This window comes from Rhincodon typus, chromosome 8, assembly GCF_021869965.1.
Source record: "Rhincodon typus isolate 14 chromosome 8, sRhiTyp1.1, whole genome shotgun sequence".
NCBI lineage: Eukaryota > Metazoa > Chordata > Chondrichthyes > Orectolobiformes > Rhincodontidae > Rhincodon > Rhincodon typus.
This window is the reverse complement of record NC_063339.1, coordinates 75,791,950-75,812,372: the sequence shown is the minus strand read 5'-3', so window position 1 is coordinate 75,812,372 and position 20,423 is coordinate 75,791,950. Positions and strand designations below refer to the sequence as shown.

The window sequence follows — 20,423 nt, the reverse complement described above, 5'->3', positions numbered from 1 at the left end:
TTGGCTGCAGTGTGTCCGTCCGTGGATTGGCGGACAGGCTCAGCGCTAGGGCCAATCGCGGGGCGGCTTCCGGGCATGGTCTCCCGGGCGCGTCCATCCTTGATTCCTCGCGGGGATTGGCCGACGCGCGGTGAGGATCGGGACCAATAGGAGCACGGGATCGTCGACAGGTGAAGGTGGAGGAGGTAGATACCTGAGTGAGGGAGTCCCTGGCGGGGAAAGCAGGGTCAGACGTCGGGTCGGGGTGTAGTGTCAGTTACTGAATCGGGGGTTGAGGTTGGTCAGGGTCAGTTTCTTTAAGTTCAACTCCAGTTTAATCAAGTTCAACTCCAGTTTAATCCAGGTGAAACATGACAATGAATAGATCCGGTGAGAGGACAGATAGGTTTAAAGTAAATTATGCTCGCAACGTTGTCATGGCGCAGCAGGAGGCCATACGCAAGTTATGCACAATGCCACTGAGCCTACACCTGAGTTATAAGATGTTAAGTACCGTGGGGGGTCGGGGGCTAGCAGTGGACAGGGGAGACAGTGACCCCTGTATCTCCCACCGCCCCTAAAGCAGCGACTGACACTGGACCCTGTCTGAGTTCCGACACTAGACCCATTGACAGACCCTGTTCACCGTGTTTCCCCTTGCCCGAACCTGGATACTAACCCTGTGCATGACACCTTTTCTTGACTGCCTCCCCCAGACCCAGTGACTGATCCTGGTCCTCTTCCCCCAGACCCAGTGACTGACTCTGCCATCCGCATGACTAAGCCTGACCCCTTTGTCCCTCTTCCCAAGACAGTCCATCTTCTGCTCCCAGGCCCAGTGTCCAAAGGCAGTTGGCATGATTGGCTAACTTATGAGAAGTGAGTGTGCACAATCAATGCAATTAGTATTGTGTTATTTATGGATGTAATGGTACAATCGTTTTGAATCTAGTTCAATATTATTTCGTTCTCCTGAACTAGGTTGCAAAAGATGGCAAGCAAAAAGCTGAAGAGGACAGGCCTGCCTTCAGATTTGTGTGAAAGGCTTAGCAAATACCAGATTATAAACTGTCAGGTAAGGCAGTAGCTGGAACGGTGCAGGGTGATGCTGTAATCAGCATGGATATACTTAGAGCAAACTGTTATGGGTTGCAACAACTTGATTTACGGCCCGATAGAGTAATGAAGAACATTAGCATCGTTCGCTCTGATGAACGATTTTCTTTTTCCTAGTTTCCTTCTCATTCTCTTCAAGGAATTGCTACCTTAGAGGCAATCCCAAGAAAATGTACTATAATACAATACCCAACAGGACATCTTTCAGATAGGAATCTTGACAGTGATTTGGCATTTTTTGATGTTGGAGGATAATGTTATGAAGCCAGTTCCTATTTTCATCAAATACCCTTTTCCTATGGCGCTCACTATAATGGCAGACGTGGCTGATTATATATTTAGTCTCCGCCCAATTGCCGAAGCTAATTGTACCTGACCAGACATTAGAATGAACACTGGGGTATAAGTTGTAAAAAGGTATATTAGATCTAGAAACAGTTGAGAAAAGGTTTGCTTGGCTCAATCCTGGATTAATCCTTCTTATGAAGAAGGTTGAACAGAATAGGTCTTTATCTGTTGGTGTCTAAAAGAATAAGAGTTGATCTTCTTGAAACGTACAAATTCTTGAGAGTCATAGTCATACAGCATGGAAACAGATCCTTTGCTTCAACTAGTCTGCGCTGACTAGGTTTCCCAAACTAAGCTAGTCCCATTTGCCTGCATTTGGCCCATATCCCTCTAAACCTTTCTTCTTCATTTACTTGTCCAAATGTCTTTTAAATGTTGTAACTGTACCTGCATCTACCACTTCCTCTGGCAGTTCATGTCGTATACGCATGACCCGCTGTTGTCCCTCAGGTCCTTTTTAAATCTTTCCCCTCTCACCTTAAAACTGCCCTCTAGTTTTAAATTCACCTACCATAGGGAAAAGACCTTTGCTGTTCACCTTATCTATGTCTGTCATGATTTTATAAACCTGTACAAGGTCACCCCTCAACCTCCTCTGCTCCAGGGGAAAAGCCCTAGTCTATTCAGCCTCTCCTTATAACGCAAACCCTCCAGTCCTGGTAATATCCTCATAAATCTTTATTGCACCCTTTCCAATTTAATAATATCCCTGCTATAGCAGGCCGACTAGAACGGTATGCAGTACTCCAAAAGTAGCCTTACCAATGTTCAGCCCAACGTGATATCCCAACTCCTATACTCAATGCTCTGCTGATGAAGGCAAGCATGCCAAATGCCTTCTTCACCACCCTGTCCACCTGTGACATTACTTTCAAGGAACTGTTTACCCGAATCCCTAGTCTCTGTTTGGCAACGCTACTCGGGGCCCTAGAAATAACTGTGTTAGTCCTGCCCTAGTTTGTCTTAGCAAAATGCAACACCTCGCAATTATCTAAATTAAATTCCATCTGCCATTCCTTGGCCCATTGGCCCATTGGCCCAACTGATCAAGAGCCTGTTTTACTCTTGATAACCTTCTTCAGTGCCCGCTATACCACCAATTTTGATATCATTAGCAAACTTACTAACCGTGCTTCCTGTATTCTCTTTCAAATCATGTATATAAATGGTAAACATTGAACCCAGCAACGATCCCTGCTGAACACCACTGGTCACAGGCCTCCAGTCTGAACAGCAACCTTCTACCGTCACCCTCTCTCTCCTACCTTCAAGCCAATTTTGTATCCAATTGCTTAGCTCTCCTTGGATCCCATGTGGTCCAACTTTACTAACCAATCTACCATGCAAAACCTTGTTGAAGGACTTGCTAAAGTCCATATAGACAATGTCTATTGCTCTGCCCTTATCTATCTATTTGGCCATGTCCTTAAAAACCTCAATCAAGTTTGAGAGACACGATTTCACATGTACAAAGCCATGTTGACTATCTCTAATCATTACTTGCCTCTCCAAATGCATGTAAATCCTCTCTCTCAGAATCCCCTCCAATAACTTATCCACTACTGACATCAACCTCACCAGTCTGTAGTTCCCCAGGCTTTTCCTTGCAGCCTTTCCTAAATAAAGGCACAACATTAGCTACCCTCCAGTCTTCCGGCACTTTGCCCATGTCTGTAGATGATACCGATACCTCTGGTACTGGCCTCTCATTTCTTCCTTATCTTCCCACAATGTCCTGGGATCCTCTTGGGGACTTATCTACCATCATGTGTTTTACGACCTCCAGCACCACCTCTTCTGTGATGTGATCTGTTTTCAAGACATCACTGTTTATTTCCCCAAGTTCTCTAGCTTACATGACTTTCTCCACAGTAAATACTGATGCAAAATATTCGTTTAGTATCTCACCCATCTCCTGTGGTTCTGCACATAGACACATTGTTGACCTTTAAGGGGTCCTATTCTCTCCTTAGTTGTTCTTTTTTCCTTAATGTACTTGGAGAATCTCTTTGGATTCTTCTTAACCTTATCTGCCAAGGCTATTTCATATCCCCTTTTTGCCCTCCTGATTTCCCTCTTAAGTATGTCCCTACTTCCCCTATACTCATCAAGGGATTCATTTGATCCCAACTGGCTACACCTGACATATGCCTCCTTTCTCTCGACCAAAGCCTCAATATCTCTAGTCATCCAGTGTGCCCTACTCCTAGCAGCCTTGCCCTTCACTCTAACAGGAGTATACTGTCTCTGAACTCTTATCTCATTTTTGAAAGCCTACCATTTGCCAGTCATCTCTTTACCTGTGAACAGCCTACCTCATTTCATTTTTTGTAAGTTCCTGTCTAATACCATCAAAATTGGCCTTGCTCCAATTTAGAACTTTCACTTTTATACAAAGCCTATCTTTTTCCATAACTATTTTAAAATTAATAGAATTATGATCATTGGTTGCAAAGTGCTCACCCACTAACACCTCAGTCACTTGCCTTGCCTTATTTCCCAAGAGAAGGCCGTGTTTTCCTCCTCTAGTAGGTACATCTACATATTGATAAAGACAATTTTCTTGAACACATTTAACAAATTTCTTCCCATCCAAGCCCTATTGCAGCCCCAGTCTATGTTTGGAAAGTTAAAATCCCCTACTTTTACAACCATATTATTCTTAAAGATATCTGAGATCTCCCTACATATTTGCTCCTAGGTTTCCTGCTGACTATTGGAGGGCTTATAATACAACCCATCAAGGTGATCAGCCCCTTCCTTTTTCTCAGTGCCACCCACATAGCTTCATTGGACAATCGTCCATGAATCCTGTCTAGGTACAGCAGTCATGATTTCCCTAATCAAAAATGCCACTCTCCTGCCTCTCTTGCCTTCAGTTCTAACCTTCCGATGGTATCTATACCTCGGAACATTGAGCTTCAGCCGTTTTTCTGTAATAGCTATCCCAGGCCCATGTTCTCATACATGCCCTGAGTTAATCTGCCTTACCTATCAGGCCTCTTGCATTGAATTAAATGCAGTTGAATTGTTCAGTCTTACCTCATTCTCTGCCGTACTGTTGCCTGCCTTGTCTATTTAGCTTGCTCCCTTTACCTTCTGAACCATCCTCAACCTTCTCTCTTTTCTCACTACTGCTTAAGATCCCCCTACCCCGCCCCCCAAGACCCCCTCCATACTAGTTTAAAGCCTCCTGAGTAGCACCAGCAAATCTCCCTCTCCAGTTAAGGTGCAACCTGCCCTTCCAGTACAGATCACTTCTGCCCCAGAAGAGATCCCACTGAATCCTTGGCCCCTGCATCATCTCGTCAACCGCTCATTTATCTGCCCTATCCTCCTATTCTTACACTCACTAGAGAGAAATGGAAAGGGTGGATACTGGAAAGATGTCTCCTCTTGTGGGGGAGACTCGACCTCGGGGCTGCATTTTAAGAATAAGAGGTTTCCCTTTTAGGAAAGAGATAGGGGAGAAATGTTTTATCTGAGAGTCATTATAATGGGCGTTATCTTCCTCAGGCGGTAATGGAGGTGTGCTGAGGAAAGTGGACCTGAGAACACAATCAGATCAGCTGTGATCTTATTGAATGCTGGAGCAGGCTTGAAGGCCCACTTGTCCTACGCCTGCTCCTAAATTGCATGTTCTTATGGAACAAAACCAAAATTGAATTGTCTGCGTCAATGTTGCATTGTTCAGTTTCTCCACCTGGGTTGGTGTTTGCATACAGGGTTGATTGTTGCACAGCATTCAGTGCAGTCATATCATCTCTGCCCACACTTTGCATGGACCAGTTCTGAGACTTGCAGAATCCAGACCTAAACTGCTCTGATGCCAATCCTATTGAAAGTCCTGTATGCTTGCCCATCACTACAGTCCTTGAGAATTGGTTTCCTAAACTGCAGTATGTCAATTTCACGATCATGCGAGTTTACAAATTCTTCTTGACCTCAGTCCATCCTGCCTCTGTCATTTTGTTCAGGCCTATATTCTGTTTCTCTCCTCTAAGTTTGAATAGTAGAATATCTATGCATCCTCAACGTCAGCATCTGTGACTGAGGCTTTTTCCAGCATAAGCCTGCACTCAGAATTTCAGTATTATTTGAAAAAGAACTGCAGAGATTTTCCCTTGCATTATGGCCAAGATTTATTCCTTAGCCACCCTCCCTTATAAAGGATCCCTTTTGGTCAAAATAGCATTTCTGTTTGTGGAACTTCACTGTGGATATGTTTCTGTCCCGTTTGCTACATTACAATATTGCCAGTATTCACTGTAATTTTCTTTTGCATGTGTGCCAGCATTTTTAAGTATGATGACCCTTGTATCCCCTGAAATTATTTACCTGCATGTGCAGTAATTTAAAGGGATTAACTTAGCCAACCCTGCTCAGAGGCTTTTGGGTTGCTGCATGGTTCCACATCTTAATATGAATGTCTGTTCTGACTGTGCTTCAAAATACTTCATTAGCTGCAGAGTGTTTTGGGATGTTTTGAGATTGTGCAAAGGCAATATAAATGCAAATCTCTCTTCATTCCAAACCTATCAGCCTTATACTATCTGTGGCTAAATTTTGGGTCTTTCCCACCAACCATCTTCCACAGATTTCCTACATGCTTTATTTGGTGTTGAGTTGTTTTAATTTGGAAATGTGGCTTTATTAAAGGCATTGTAATCTCTTAGTCTTGAGAATGCGTATTTGTTTTTTTTTTAACAGGACTTTCTATCCCTTTCTCCATTGGAGCTGATGAGATTCACGGGTCAGAGTATCCAGAAGGTTTCTGCATTAGTAAAAACTGTCAGTAAGGCTTGTGCTCCTAAAATGGTCACTGTAAGTGAAGATTATTGTTAAATCATTGTAAGATTTTAGATATCGGCTTCTAATTTTGTAATTTGTTCCTTGGTTTGGTTTTCTCCCGTCTTTTTCTCTGCTAAGTGGGTTTTTACACAGTTTTTGGGGGTATATATATTTGCGTAAAACAAATGTTTGTTGTTTGATCCATAAAGACACTGATGGAAGAATACATCCATATTTTTCCATACATAATAGAACTATACATCACAGAAGGAGGCCATTCAATCTACTGTAGGATTTCTGTGTGGATCTAGATCATCCCACTACCTCTATTCTTCCAGTATCTCCCTGATCACTGTTGTTTTTTTAAAAAAAAGAAAATTCTGTCTCTTTAAAGCCATCCTTTCACCACCTCTTACCAGCATGACCAGGATGGGAACTCTAGGCATAAGGTCACTTGTGATACAAGGACCCGGCTTTCATTCAATCAATGCCATTATCCTTGAGCGTTTGTGCCTACTATGAATCATTCAGTATGCAATAGAACCTGCATGTAGTTGTATGTAGTTCAGCCTTTAGCTCAAAAACTCTGAGCCAAAGCTGCTTCAACATCAAACACTTACTGCAGATGTGTTTACCCTGTTTAGCAGTGGTATTCAGGAATTCTTCTACATGCTGCAGCCTTGGTACATCACCCGAACTGCCATCCTTAATAAGTTTTAATAGTATTGTTCTCTTACTTACGTTGCCTTTTATATATTTTATTTACTTTAACACCAGTTTGTGCCCCGTGTTAAAATTTAAGAATCGAAAAGACTTTTAAAACCTTACCAGAGACTCGCCAAACAGCTAGCTCCTTTTTCTGTAATAGGGCAAGAACCAATTCCAATCATCTGCAATGAATCTACTGCTGTTTCTGCCTGCCATAGGCTTCATTTATCACCTGCTCCTTTCAGTTATGTTGACCGTCTGTCTTGGTGTCCTTCTATTTCCTGCTCCTCTAGGCGCTGCTGCCTACTGTCTCAGAGTCCTCACCTCATCCACTTATCAGCTGAACATAGATTGCCATTTCCTCATCCGTCATTTCTGTGTTAAAATTTTGGAGATAACTATTGGCCTTTTCATTGTTGCTAAATCTTTAGAGTTAACATTTTTAAAAAAAATTTGTATGTTGCTATGACCTTACCCGTGGACTTTGGCTACCTTTTGACCAATGCTGTATTGACGTCTGGAGCTGAGTGGCAGAAGGAGCATGGGTAAGCAAGTTGCTGGTTAATAAATGCAGCTGATAGCACTGTTGACAATAACATCAGCATGTGTTTATTAATGTCTTTAGTATAATTATGTGTCTCAAAGTGCTTCACAGTACCATTATAAAACAAAATACAACATAATATTTGGTCAGAAGACCAAAAGTTTGGTCAAGCAGGCAGGTTTCGATGAGTTTCTGAAGTGAGGATAGCAAGGTGGAGCAGTAGACAGGTAATGAGGATATCCCAGAGCTTTGCCTGAATCAACCGAAACCAGTGGAGGAGCAATTAAAATTGCAGAAACCTGAGAAGCCAGAATTAGAGGAGCACATATTTTTCTGATGTTTGTGCATCTGGAGGAGATTAGAGGTATGGAGGGATAAAGCCAGGGAAAAAAATAATGTGGAAAAAGTTGAAAAGAAACTGAAAGTTTGAAAATCAAGACAATGCTTGACTCAAAGCCAATGTCACTCATCAAGCACATAGATTACAAGTGAATGGGACTTGCTGCGAGCAATGATATGGGCAGTAGAACTTTGAGTGCCCTCAAGTTTGTGAAGAGTATAGTGTGAGAGAACAGCCACACGTGTGTAGGAATAGTCAAGTCTTGAAGTAATAAAGGCAAGAATGCAGGTTTCAGCAGCAGATGCAGTGAGACTGCCGAAGTTGGGCAATGTTACAAAGGTGTGGGCCAGTTGTGTTGCCCTAACATTTTTGTTTTGTTCATTAATGATTTTGCTTGTTCGTAAAAATTAATCTTGCATAAGAGCTAACCCACATATCCAATAATGTGATACTAATATGAAGTGAGTAGGCATCAGCAGAAAATGCTCTCAGCCAAATGGGTCCCATTGAGAGGTGGATAAATGAGAGCAGTTCTCTACATTGCGACTTGCACAGAGACAAGAGGACACTTTTGCTAGCTGAAGCTTAGATGTAACCAGCTTCTAAAGAAATGTTCTGACAAACAGTTTCCTATTAGTGAGAGGAAATGTCGGCTTCTGCTGTGCTGAAAGTTACAGTTTTGTTCCTAGCACTGAACTGAGTTAAATTTTGCATCGAGTTGAAATCAGGTTTGGATTCAGAATTGATTTGAAAGATTACCTACATACTCCTCTAGTGTTGGGGACAGATGGGGAAGGGGGAAATAAATATCCTTGCCCAAGTTCCATAATAGCTTAAATGGATAACAGGAGCTCCTTATACATTAAAGTTCAGAAAGCTTGGACCTTGTAAATGAACTAATCTCGTCCAGAGCTACAGTCACATGAATACAATTGTATAAGTGCCACTTGGTTAAGGCATATAAAAGTGAGCCAGCGTTCCTACTCCTGAACTCTGATGGAAACTGCATGGCTGTGAACGTCACACTGACAGTTTTCTACTTTTCCTAAAGGACATGGCTGCTAGACTGGGACTGCAGCAGATCATGAGGGAAAAACACACCTGACCTCATCATATCTAATTTGCCTGCCACAGGTGCATCTGTCCATGATCTGTCCGTATTGGTAAATGTGAATGCTACACAATTGTTGTGGAGACAAAACCCCGTCTTTACATTGAGAATACTCTCCATCATGTTGCGTGGCACAAGAATCATGCTAAGTAAAATAAATTTTGAACAGATCTAGCGGCTCAAGACTAGGCATCTATGAGATGCTGTAGACCATTAGCAGCAGAATTGTACTCCAACACAATCTGCATCCTCATGGCCCAGCATATCTCCACTCTAGCATTACTGTCAAACCAGGGAATCAATCCTGGTTCAATGAAGAGTGCAGGAGGGCATGCCAAGAGCAACACAAGGTTTACCTAAAAGTGAGGTCTCAATCTAGTGAAGCTACAACTGGCCTCTTGTACGCCAGACTCCATAAGCAGCAAGTGGTAGACAGAGCTATCAATAGATCAAACTTAAGTTTTACAGTCCTTCCAAATCCAGCTGTGAATGGTAGTGGGCAATTAAAAAAATTCACTGGAGATGGAGGCTCCACAAATATCCCCATTCCCCCAATAATGGTTGAGCCCATCACATCAGTGTAAAAGCTAAGACTGAAGCAGTTGCAACAGTCTTCAGCCTGAAGTGCTGAGTGGTCGATCCATCTTGGCCTCCTCTAGAGGATCCCAGCATCACAGATGCTAGTCTTCGGCCAATTCGATTCAGTCCATATGATGTCAAGAAATAGCTGGAAGCACTGGATGGTGCAAATCCTACAGGTCCTGACAATGCTGCAGCAATAGTATTGAACACTTATGCACAGAACTACCCGAGCCCTTAGCCAAGCTGTTCCAGTACAGCTACAACACTAGCATCTACTTGACAAATCGGAAATTTACCTAAGTATGTCCTATCGACAAAAAGCAAATTCAACCAGGTTAATCTCCACCCCATCAGGCTACTCTCGATAATTAGTAAACTGATGTTGTCACCTGTGCTATCGAGCAGCACTTGTTTAGTAATAAGTTGCTTCACTCATGCCTAGCTTGGGATCCCCATTGGCCACTCAGCTCCTGACCTCAGCACAGCATTGGTTCAAACGTAGACAAAAGAACTGAATTCCAAAGCTGAGGTGAGAATGACTGTCCTTGACATCAAGGCTGTATTTGATCAAGTGCGGCACGAAAGAACCCTAGCAAAGCTGGATTCAGTGGGAATAGTGAAAACTTGACGTAAAGGAAGGTGATTTCTGAAAGTCACAAATGTCAATTCCCAGACATCTCTACGGGAGGCCCTCAGGGTCAGTATTTTCTAATCAATCTATTTAGAGATGTTATCGCACATCACTGGAGCAGATGAGACTTGAAATTCCTTGGGGTAATGTCTTGGGTCCAACCATTTTCTGCTGCTTCTTAAATACCCTTCCATCCAACATAAGTTCAGAGGTAGGGATGTTCACTGATGATTACACAATGTTCAGCATAATTCGCGGTTCTTCAGATACTGAAGCAGTCCAGGTTCAAATGGACCAAGACCTGGCCAGTATCCAGTTTTGGGCTGAAGTGGCAAGCAACATTTGTGACACACAAATTCCAAGCAGAGACCATCTCCAATAAGAGACAATCTAACGTTACTCCTTAACGTTCAGTGCAATCACAGTCTTTGAATCCAACATTCTAGGGGTTACCATTAACCAAAAACTGAACTGGACTAGCCATTTGGCTAGTCTTTTGGCATAAAAGCAGTTCAGAGGATAGGGATCCTGCAGCGTGCAGTTCATCTCCTGACTCCCCAAAGCCTGTCCACCATCTACACAGTTCATATCAAGAATGTGATGGAATACTCTCTGCTTATTTGAATTAGTGCAGCTTCGCCACATTCAAGAAGCTTGACATCGTCCAGGACAAAGCAGCCCACTTGATTGGGAACATAACTACAATTATTCAGTCGCTCCACCAGCGATGTTCAATAGCAGTAGTAGTACTGTCTGCAAGGTGCACTGCAGAAATTCACCAAAGTTTACATAGACGGCACCTTGCAAACCCACAATCGCTTCCATCTGTAAAGATAAGGTCAGCAGATGCAGGAGAACACCACCCTCATTCGCCGTTCTCGAACTTTGACTTGTATTGCTATTTCTTCACTGTCATTGGGTCAAAATACTGGAACTCCCTCACTAATGGCATTAAATTGCTCTGTCTACATCAAATAGACTGAACAGTTCAAGGAGGCAGCTCATCACCACCTTCTCACAAGCACCTAGGATGTACAAAAACCTGCTGGTTCAGCCAGTGAAGCCCACATCCCATGAGCAAATGAAAAATAGTTTGGTGCTAGACATAAACAATGGATAGGCTCTCAGATGAACAGAAACAAGCTCAACTTGTATTTATATAATGTGTCTGACATAGTAGAACATCCCAAGGTGTATTAAGATTGTTATCTGTCAAAGATTGACATGGAGCCACATCATAGAGCATTTAACCAAACGCTATGCCAGATAGCTACAATTGAGTAACATCTCATTTAAAGAAATAATTCAAGTCCTAGGACTTTATGCAGCAGAGGACTTGGCCATCTACAGTGGGGTGGATAAAATCTGATAAGTGCAAGAGGGCAGAATTGGGTTTGGGTCCTTGGATCAGGAATACCAGCATCCATAGAACCATGTGATCCCCAGTCTCTGTTCGTGCTTTGGTTAGTGGCTAGCAGGAGGACATTTAGGGTTATAGAATTCTCATTGTTTAACAGGTAATATTACAAAGATATTTGTTTTTGTTCCTGTCAGGCACTTGAAATGAACGCAGAAAGATGTTCAAAACCATCCGCTGCTTTCTTCCCCACCTCTCTGAGCAAACTCGACGAGGTCCTTCATGGTGGGTTAGCCTGTGGAACCCTGACTGAGGTATTGTTCAAGAAATCTCGCACTTCGTACCAATCTTGTCCATTGTTGAAAGCTCATTTTAATACTGACATATATCACAGCACAATATGTACATCAGGTCATGATGGAATTAGATTAGGCTCTGATTTCAAAATGCACATGCCACCCAGTATTGACTGAACCCCTCACAGACCATATTTGCTCTGGTGAGCTCTCCAATGTTGGATATTTGTTCAGGAGCTGTGATTCAAGTTAGATGATCTGTCGCCAAGTTGTTTCAGTTTTGATCTGTAATTTATCTTTTTTCACCCACCTTGCTTAGAACAGCTGTGTTCATCCAGTCAGCAATGGGGACATTAATTCTTGTTATTCTTTAAATAGGAATTGCTGAGTTTGAAAGATTGGGGAAAGTCTCAGTCCCTGTGTTGAAATAAATTGCCCACATTCATGAAGTCGAAACTGGAGTTGGAGTATGACGAGAGTGAACCACGTATAATGACGGGACTACTGATATGCTAACTTCAGGAAACTTGCATCTGGGGAGAGAAATTGTGATCAATTTTATTTTGAGTTTTTCCTCTGTATCAATTTGTCAATCTCTGCAGTTGCTTCGGTAGTTACGGGAAAGTGACGATGTTTTCTGGACAACTTGAGAAGCTTTAACATGATGCAAGATGACAGGGCTCCTGGATGGAAGTACTGTGTTTCATGCTGAGTTCAGCACTCCAAATCTCTGTACAAGCCTAAATTGCAACTGAAAGTCACATTCAGTTTTCAGCTCATGAATTGCTGACAATGTGAAAATTGTACATTGAGACAACAAAGTTACTTAAGTCAGTATTGAAATCAGAATACCAGGTCTTCCACAAAACTTGCACTATTTTTGAATTGTGATTGCCATTTGTAGTTGTAGACTTGCTGCACTTGCAATCCGCCTAAAAATAATGAGTAATGCTGGAGACATGGCTTTTATTCTTTATAGTTTAGAAGAATGAGAGGTGACCTTTTGAGAGGGGCTTGACAGCACACATTGAGAGGATGTTTCCCTTTGCTAAGATGTCTAGAACTCGGGAGTCATAGACTCAGAATAAGGAATCCACCATCTAGGACTGAGACAAGGAGAAATGTCTTCGCTCAGGATGTTGTAAATCTTTGGAATTTTCATCAGAATTGTGGATGTTTAGTTGTTCCTATATTTGACTTAGTTTCTTTGCATGGTAAGGGAATTGAGGGATATGGGGATAGTTCAGGAAGGTAAGGTTAAGGTAGAACTCAACAATAATTTTATTGAATAATAGAACAAGCTTGAGGTTCTGAATAGTCTAGTCATGATTCTTTCTCTTAGCATCTTAAATAATGACCAGGCCCCCCTGGTGGTCCCACTATTTGTGGGCTACAGCCTTTTCCACTCTTCTTCCTGAAGCATGCAACTTGAGCTATGTCGTGGCTGCTGCTCACTGACATCCCTGCACATCTATCATAGGTGTGTCTATGTGGCAGCTATAACCAATTTATTTCTTCTCCTTCAAAGACACATTTAAGGTCTAGTGTAATAACTTGATTGGTACGATAGACTGGGAATAGACTGGGAAATCAAACATGGGACTAGTGTGTGATCTGGACCATAAATGGCATGAATTTGAAAACTGCTGAGGTCATTCTGCTGAGGTAGAATGGTGTATATGTAGCCTAGTGTGCTAGGGCCTGACTGACTGCATTTTGGACTCCAACTGTATGAATTAATTTTTAGAATATATTTTGTTTTAACTGTAAGGCATGTGTTATTGTACAAAGCTGATGGCCCGGTGGATTTTCTTGTTGGATTTTGTTCACAGAACAGTTCCCAATTAAGGTTTCCTGTTTTTAGGTGACTGGTCCTTCGGGCTGTGGAAAAACACAATTTTGTATGATGCTGAGCGTGTTGGCCACCTTGCCTGTCAGTATGGGTGGTCTGGATGGAACAGTCATTTACATTGACACCGAGTCTGCTTTTAGTGCTGAAAGGTGAGAGAAATAATTAGGATTTCTAATAATTCAGTATATACCAACATTGTGGTTATGGCACTAGACCCTAAAGCCAAATGTGGAGTGTTCAAATCCTGCCATGGGATGCTGAGAAATTGAATTGAATAAATCTAGTGTTTTTTTTTTTTTGGTGAGTATTTCATTCCTATACTTTTTTGGGGAAGAGAACCTTTCACTGTTACTTGGTCTGACCTGTACCTGACTCCAGTCCCACAGTAATTGGTTGATTCTTGAACTGCCCTAGCAGTTGGGCCTGTTGTAATTCATGAATGAAGAAATCCGGCAAATCAATAGTGACCAAGATACCTTACTGGAACAAAAGAAGGCAGTTTTGTGCTAGTTAATCTTCGCAAGACCCTCCTCAGCAACATCTCCAGCTATTTCCAAAACTGGGAGAACTGTTCCATACTCAAGTCAGCCAACAGCTTGACTGTACACATTGTAGAATTCTATCCATCAGCTATCATCTCTATCTCCTTACCAGGACATGAGGAGCAATTTTTTTTTTAACAGAGAGAGTAGTTTGTATATGGAATGAACTGCGAGAAAGTGATGGATGCAGGTACAGTTACAATATTTAAAAGACGTTTGGATAAGTTCATGAATAGGAAAGGTTTGGAGGGACATAGGCCAAGTGCAGGAAGGTGGGACTAGTTTAGTACGGGAATGTGGTCGACATGGACTCCTTGGATGGAAGGGTCTGTCTTGATGCTGTGTGACTTTATAACATCCCTGCCTCCTGCCTCCTCCCTCACCATCCTTGAGTACATCCAGTAAACGTGGATCCAGCAAAGGTAGGCGGATAATGTTGTGCTGTATGCTCAACATTAACTTCAATAAAATTTCCCATTGATCATGACAAAAAAACAACTCATTAGGATTCTTAATTTCCTGGAGGAGGCAAGAGCATTGAATGTACTCTGTGTGAGAAACTTCAATGGCCACCATCGAGTTGTTCACCACTAAAATTATTCCTGGCTAATTCCTGAAGGCCATAACTGTAGCATTTCCAGCACTGTTCTCATCTTTATGTTATTAAGTGGAACAAGACTAAGGATATCTAAGCAATTCTTTCATTACACCATCTGCAGTGGTAGAATTGTCTAATACCATAAAGTGTAACCTTGTGGCTTTGTATAACCCTCACTCCACCTTCAGGCTGGAATAGTAACCCTGGTAGAAGGTGACAGGAGCAGACCCAGATATATTCTTGAATGAAATATAGATCTAATAGTTACTACGCAGTGCTGTTTGCATGCTAAGTTACAGAGGTAAAGTTAAACAGTCCTGGAATCCAAGGTACATTAATTATTTACTTCTTCGCTACTTTCTATTGGTTAAAATCAGGGTTCAAACTTGCATGAGTAGTGGAACTGAAATTTGAGGTGAGCAGATTAACAAGAGATATGTTTGTAGATTAAAATTTAGACAAGTGTGATACTGGTGAAATAGCCGCAGGACTTGTTTTTGAGTCTTTTTTTTCCAGAGCTTTCAGCAACTTGACTCAGTTGATAGCGTGCCCACCTTTGACTTAGAAACAGCTGATGTGGAGACTAGTCATTGTGGTGCTGAGAGTGTTTTGGTTTGTAGCTGGTGCTACCTTTCAGACAAAATGTTAGCCTGGAATTGCTGTTTGGCTGTTCCAGTCAATTTAAGTGGGTGGCATAGATCTTATGACTTTTTGAGGAGCTGGAACTATTCCCAGACTCCTGACTAACATTCCTTCCTCAAGCAGCATTGTCAATTGCAAATGAACTGTTGGTGGGATATTGCTATATGTTTAGAGTATATATTTTCTTAGGAAACATGTATTGATATATAAGTGATTGGTAGACTGTGACACTAAGGTTTAGGGAGTTCCCAAAAGCCTGTGTCTGCTGCACTGCTCTTTTGGGAGAAATTAATTGCAGTTGTATGCTGTTGTGGAGTGTGTTCAGCTTCATTATGCTGTGTGAGCTCTCTTGATGGAGTTCATATTTCTGTACTTTATAACCTTGTCTTTGTTGTGTTTCAGGCTAATAGAGATAGCAAGGTGTCGATTCCCTAATTACTTCCATGAAAACCAGAAGCTGATTGCAATGACCAACAGAATTCACTTGTACCGTGAACTCACTTGCTTGGATGTGCTCAAAAGGTATCTGTTGTTGCGTTTTACAGAAACCGAAATTGTTGAAGAAACTCAGTAGGTCTGGCAGCATCAGAGTCCCTTCTTTGGTGGTCGTTTCCTTTTGTTTGACTTGAATTTCGTTCTCTATCCATCCTTAACACTCTAATACTCCTGTTTGGAGAACGTGAAAGGAAAAGATCAGCTTTGTGTTTATTATGCTTCATTTCCTCAGTGTCCCAAAGTTCGTTCTTCCCTTTTCTTTTGTCCTCCATTCTTTTGCAACAATGTAACATACTAGTCTCAAGGTACTTTGCAGAAGCATTATAAAACCAACATGACACCTTATAAAGAGATATTAGTTCAACTGACAAAAAAAAATTTGGTGCAAGAGGTAGATTTTAAGGAATAGTTGGGGAGGGGAAGGAAGAAAGACGCTGCTTTACTGGTATTGATCTAAATCAGCTTAGTTACATTGTTGTTTAGGCAACAGTGACGTAACAAAGATAAGACCAAAAGAAATATGAACAGGAGTAGGCTATTCGAGCCCTCAAGCCTGCTCTGCCATTCAGTAGAACTGTGGCTGATCCAACATTCCTCATATCTACTTTCCTGCATTTTCCCCATAACCCTTGATTCGCATACTGATCAAGAATCAGCATCTATCTTGGCCTTAAATATACACAAGTATTCTGCTCCCACCGCTCTCTGTGGCAAGGAATTCTAAAGGCACACAACCGTCACATACCTCCTGTTCTCAGATTTAAATTGGCATTACTTTATTCTCAGACTATGCCCTCTGGTCTTAGATTCTCCCATGAGGGGAAACACCCTCTCAGCATTTACCCTATCAAACCCTTAAATATCCTATATGTTTCAATGAGATCATCTGTCATTCTTCTAATCCTGCCGTGAGTAGAGTCCAATCTGTTTAGCCTTTGCTCATAAGAGTATCTTTCTATTCCAGGGATCATCCTAGTTAACCTTCTCTGAACTGCCTCCAATGAAATCACCTCTTTCCCTAAATAAGACCATAAAAGCCTCAAGTCTGGAGGTCATTATGTAGAATATGGATGATCCTTGACCCCAACTCCATTTCAACTCATCCCTACCTCCCCAATCCTCCTATACCTGATTCCTTAAAAATCCCAAAATCTATCGATCAGCCATTGAGCGCGTACAATCCTCTGGTATTGAGAATTCCAATCTACCGAATTTTTTTTTCACACCCCAGTTCCCAGATTGCTGACGTATTATCCCGACACCAGCCCTTGTTCTAGACTCTGTTCGACCAGGGAAAACAGCTTCTCAGAGTCTCATCTGTCAAGCTACTATCCACAGTAGTAGAATACCACCACTGTCATTTGTTGGCATCTTATCAAATGTCTTATGAAATCTAAATATATTGTTTCCTTTACTCACCCTGCAAGTTACAACCTCAAAGTCTAATAAATGTGACAAACACAACTGGCCTGTTATAGAACCATGTTAATAGAAACGTAGAAAATAGGAGCAGGCATAGGCTATTCGGACCTTTTGAACTTGCTCCTCTGTTCAATATGATCATGTCTGATCATCCAACTCAGTACCCTGTTCCCACTTTCACCCCATGCCCTTTGATCCCTTCAGCTCCAAGAACTATATCTAACATTCTTAAAAACATTCAATGCTTTAGCTTCAACTGGTTTGTGTGGCAGAGAATTCCGCAGGCTCACCTCCTTCTAGCTGAAGAAATTTTTCCTGATCTCAGTTCTAAATAGTCCATCCCGTATCCTTGGACCATGATGCCTGGTTCTGGACTGCCCCAGTAGTCAGGTACATTTGGACCTCTGCATAAACATAAAATAAAGACTTTACAAATTAAGCAGTAAAAATACTATATATACCCTCCAGAAGTTATTCACCTAATCGCCTACTTCGTCTTGCCCCACGTCACTCTTTGAATCCTCACTTCATTGAGCTCCACTCTGGTTTAAGTAACGTTTGCTGTACTGCAACTTCTAAACTGTTCCTTCTGCTGTGCTGTACTGCGTCCCTCCGGGTATGGCCTCTCTGCAGTCTCCAGTGTTCCTGAAAAACAGGTGTCTGTGTCAGGTCTTGATCTGAAATTTTTTTTTGACCTTCCTGTTTTCAAATCCACCCTTTCCAATGCCAGCCAATGAACTCAGAGACTTTCTGTAATGTCGCTCTTGTTTTTTTTTCCCCCAACAAGAACTGACTGCAAATCACACTTCCCAGTCTGCTTCACTGTGACTGAGAGTGAACAGAGATCACAAAGGTTCACAAAGATTAGAGGGAGCAGATCTAGGACTGAACTGAGAAGGAATTTCTTCACCCAGAGGGTTGTTAATCTATGGAATTCCTTGCCCAGTGAAGTAGTTGACGCTACTTCAGTAAACGCTTTTTAAAAAAAAGGTAGATTTTTTTTGAACAATAAAGGAATTAAGGGATACGGTGAGAACGCGGGTAAGTGGATCTGAGTCCACGAAAGGATCAGCCATGATCTTATTGAATGGCGGAGCAGGCTCGAAGGGCCAGACGGCCTACTCCTGCTCCTAGTTCTTGTGTTCTTGTGTACAGGCCTTTCTTGCCTGTCTGTTTAACTGTGATGGTGAGTACGAGCCTGTCTTCTCAATCTACCTCAGTGCAGTGCTGACTGCAGGACACTCTTCCCACTCTGCTTCACTGCGACAGTGACGGTAGGCCTCTCCCCCTATCCCATGTCTTTTCTGAAAGAAAAAGATGCTTTTAGGATAAGGATTGGTGAAGTTGACTGCAGGGTAAAGGATGGTTGCCTGCCGTGACTTGTTCTCCCGTGAAGAATGGCTGTGTGAATGACACACAGGAGAAACCAAAGTGCTCGGACAGCACCCAGTGAAAATCAGCACTTTTGGAGTGTGGGGAGAAAGATGTTTTTCTTTTAGTAGGGAACATTACCATTCATTACATATACTTCAGTTTTCAGACAAAATGCTTTCATTTCTACTCCACCTTTCACTACCTTAGGGACACGCTGAAGTATTTTGCAGTCAGTGAAGTTTGAAGCACAGTTACTGTTGTAAGAGATGTGTTATTCAATTTACCCACGGCAAGGTTCCACAAACATCAATGAGTTGGTGGTCAGATAAGCTGTTTTGGTGATTGTTGGATAAATATTGGCTAGGATACCAAGGCGCTGTGCCTTATCTTTTTTCAACATGATGCAAGGGATCTTTTGCATTCATCTGAGAGGGTATTCAGGGCTCTGGTGAACGTCTTGCCCCAAAGATGGTGTCTCTCTGAGTGTAGCGCTCCGCAATATTGCATTGGAATGTCAGCCTTGATTTTTGTGAGTGAGACTCTGGACATGAACTCGCAAGATTCTGAGAGGTGAGAATACTGACATAGTTGAGTCGAACTGGTTGAAGGGGTCAGATGAAAGCCTTACTTGTGATTAATGGAGAAGATCAGTTGCAAAGTGTGAACTGCCACAAAACATATCTAGAGCTGAATACTTGGTATTGGTTAGGCTAGCGAGGGTTAAAGGTGTTTAAAATTATGAGAGGATTGGATAATGAAGGAAGCACTATTGTTTCCTATGAACGAAAACTTGGGAACAAAGGGAATTGCCTCTGTAACGGCACTGTGGGTCAACCTACAGCTCATTGGACCACAGCGGTTCAAAAAGGCTGTTCAACAGCACATTCTCAAGAGCAACAAAGGATGGGCAATAAACGCTGGCCATCCAGCGATGCTGACATCCTGTGAGTGAATGAAAAAATGTCAATACCAGATTAAAGACAAGAATCTTAGAATAAAGAACAGAGTAACATTTTTAGTATTGATAGTAAGATAAAGATGCATGAATGGTTTAGAATTTTTTGATTTGAAAGTATGAATGAAATAAACTTTTGGTTTCAGTTATGTCAAAGGAATCATTTTTAAAAAGGTCGGAAAGTTATTTGGAACATGGGAACGAAAGTGTAATTTCCAAGAAGGCGTGTGATTTACGTGCCTACTAGGATATCAGTGGTGTCAATTGAAGAAGTATTTACGAAGTTGAATTTTAATGACATGTAGAGAAAGCAGTTCAGGAGCCATTGAGTTTCAGTTTAGAAGAATCAGATTTTCAGTGCAGAAGAGCAGTTTAATTCTGAAGTTTCCGAGCTGTGAGGGTTTGTGTCGGTGGTTTCAAGCAATCAGAAGTGAAAAGATGTTTAAGGCTGTCATAATTCAGATAATTAGAATCGTAAAGAAGCCATCAAAACAGAAAGAGTTGTCAAATAAGAAATTAAAATGTTAAGGTAACAGTGGCACCTTGTGAGTATGGTCAGTAACTGACCATCATGAGAACTAACTTCAGAAACTGAACTTATGATCCATCAAAGATAGTAGGAACTGCAGATGCTGGAGAATCCGAGACAACAAGGTGCAGGGCTGGATGAACACAGCAGGCCAAGCAGCATCATAGAAAGGCTGACGTTTCGGGCCTAGACCCTTCATCAGAAAAGGGGG

The 20,423-nt window shown here is 41.9% G+C and overlaps 1 protein-coding gene across 8 annotated transcripts in view; it reads left to right on the top strand.

Moving 5' to 3' along the window:
* The first annotated feature begins 66 nt into the window (after positions 1–66).
* The window catches only part of rad51b (RAD51 paralog B), a 475,671-nt gene continuing 455,314 nt past the window's right edge, over positions 67–20,423 (top strand). For 2 of the 8 annotated variants that reach the window (XM_048600137.1, XM_048600134.1), the window contains exons 1-6: positions 385–858; positions 961–1,054; positions 6,154–6,267; positions 11,705–11,821; positions 13,668–13,804; positions 15,840–15,959. In XM_048600137.1, coding sequence (XP_048456094.1) covers positions 755–858; positions 961–1,054; positions 6,154–6,267; positions 11,705–11,821; positions 13,668–13,804; positions 15,840–15,959 — 686 coding nt within the window. In that variant the 5' untranslated portion in view covers positions 385–754. The other 6 variants (XM_048600139.1, XM_048600138.1, XM_048600141.1 and 3 more) reach the window with 6 other exon arrangements.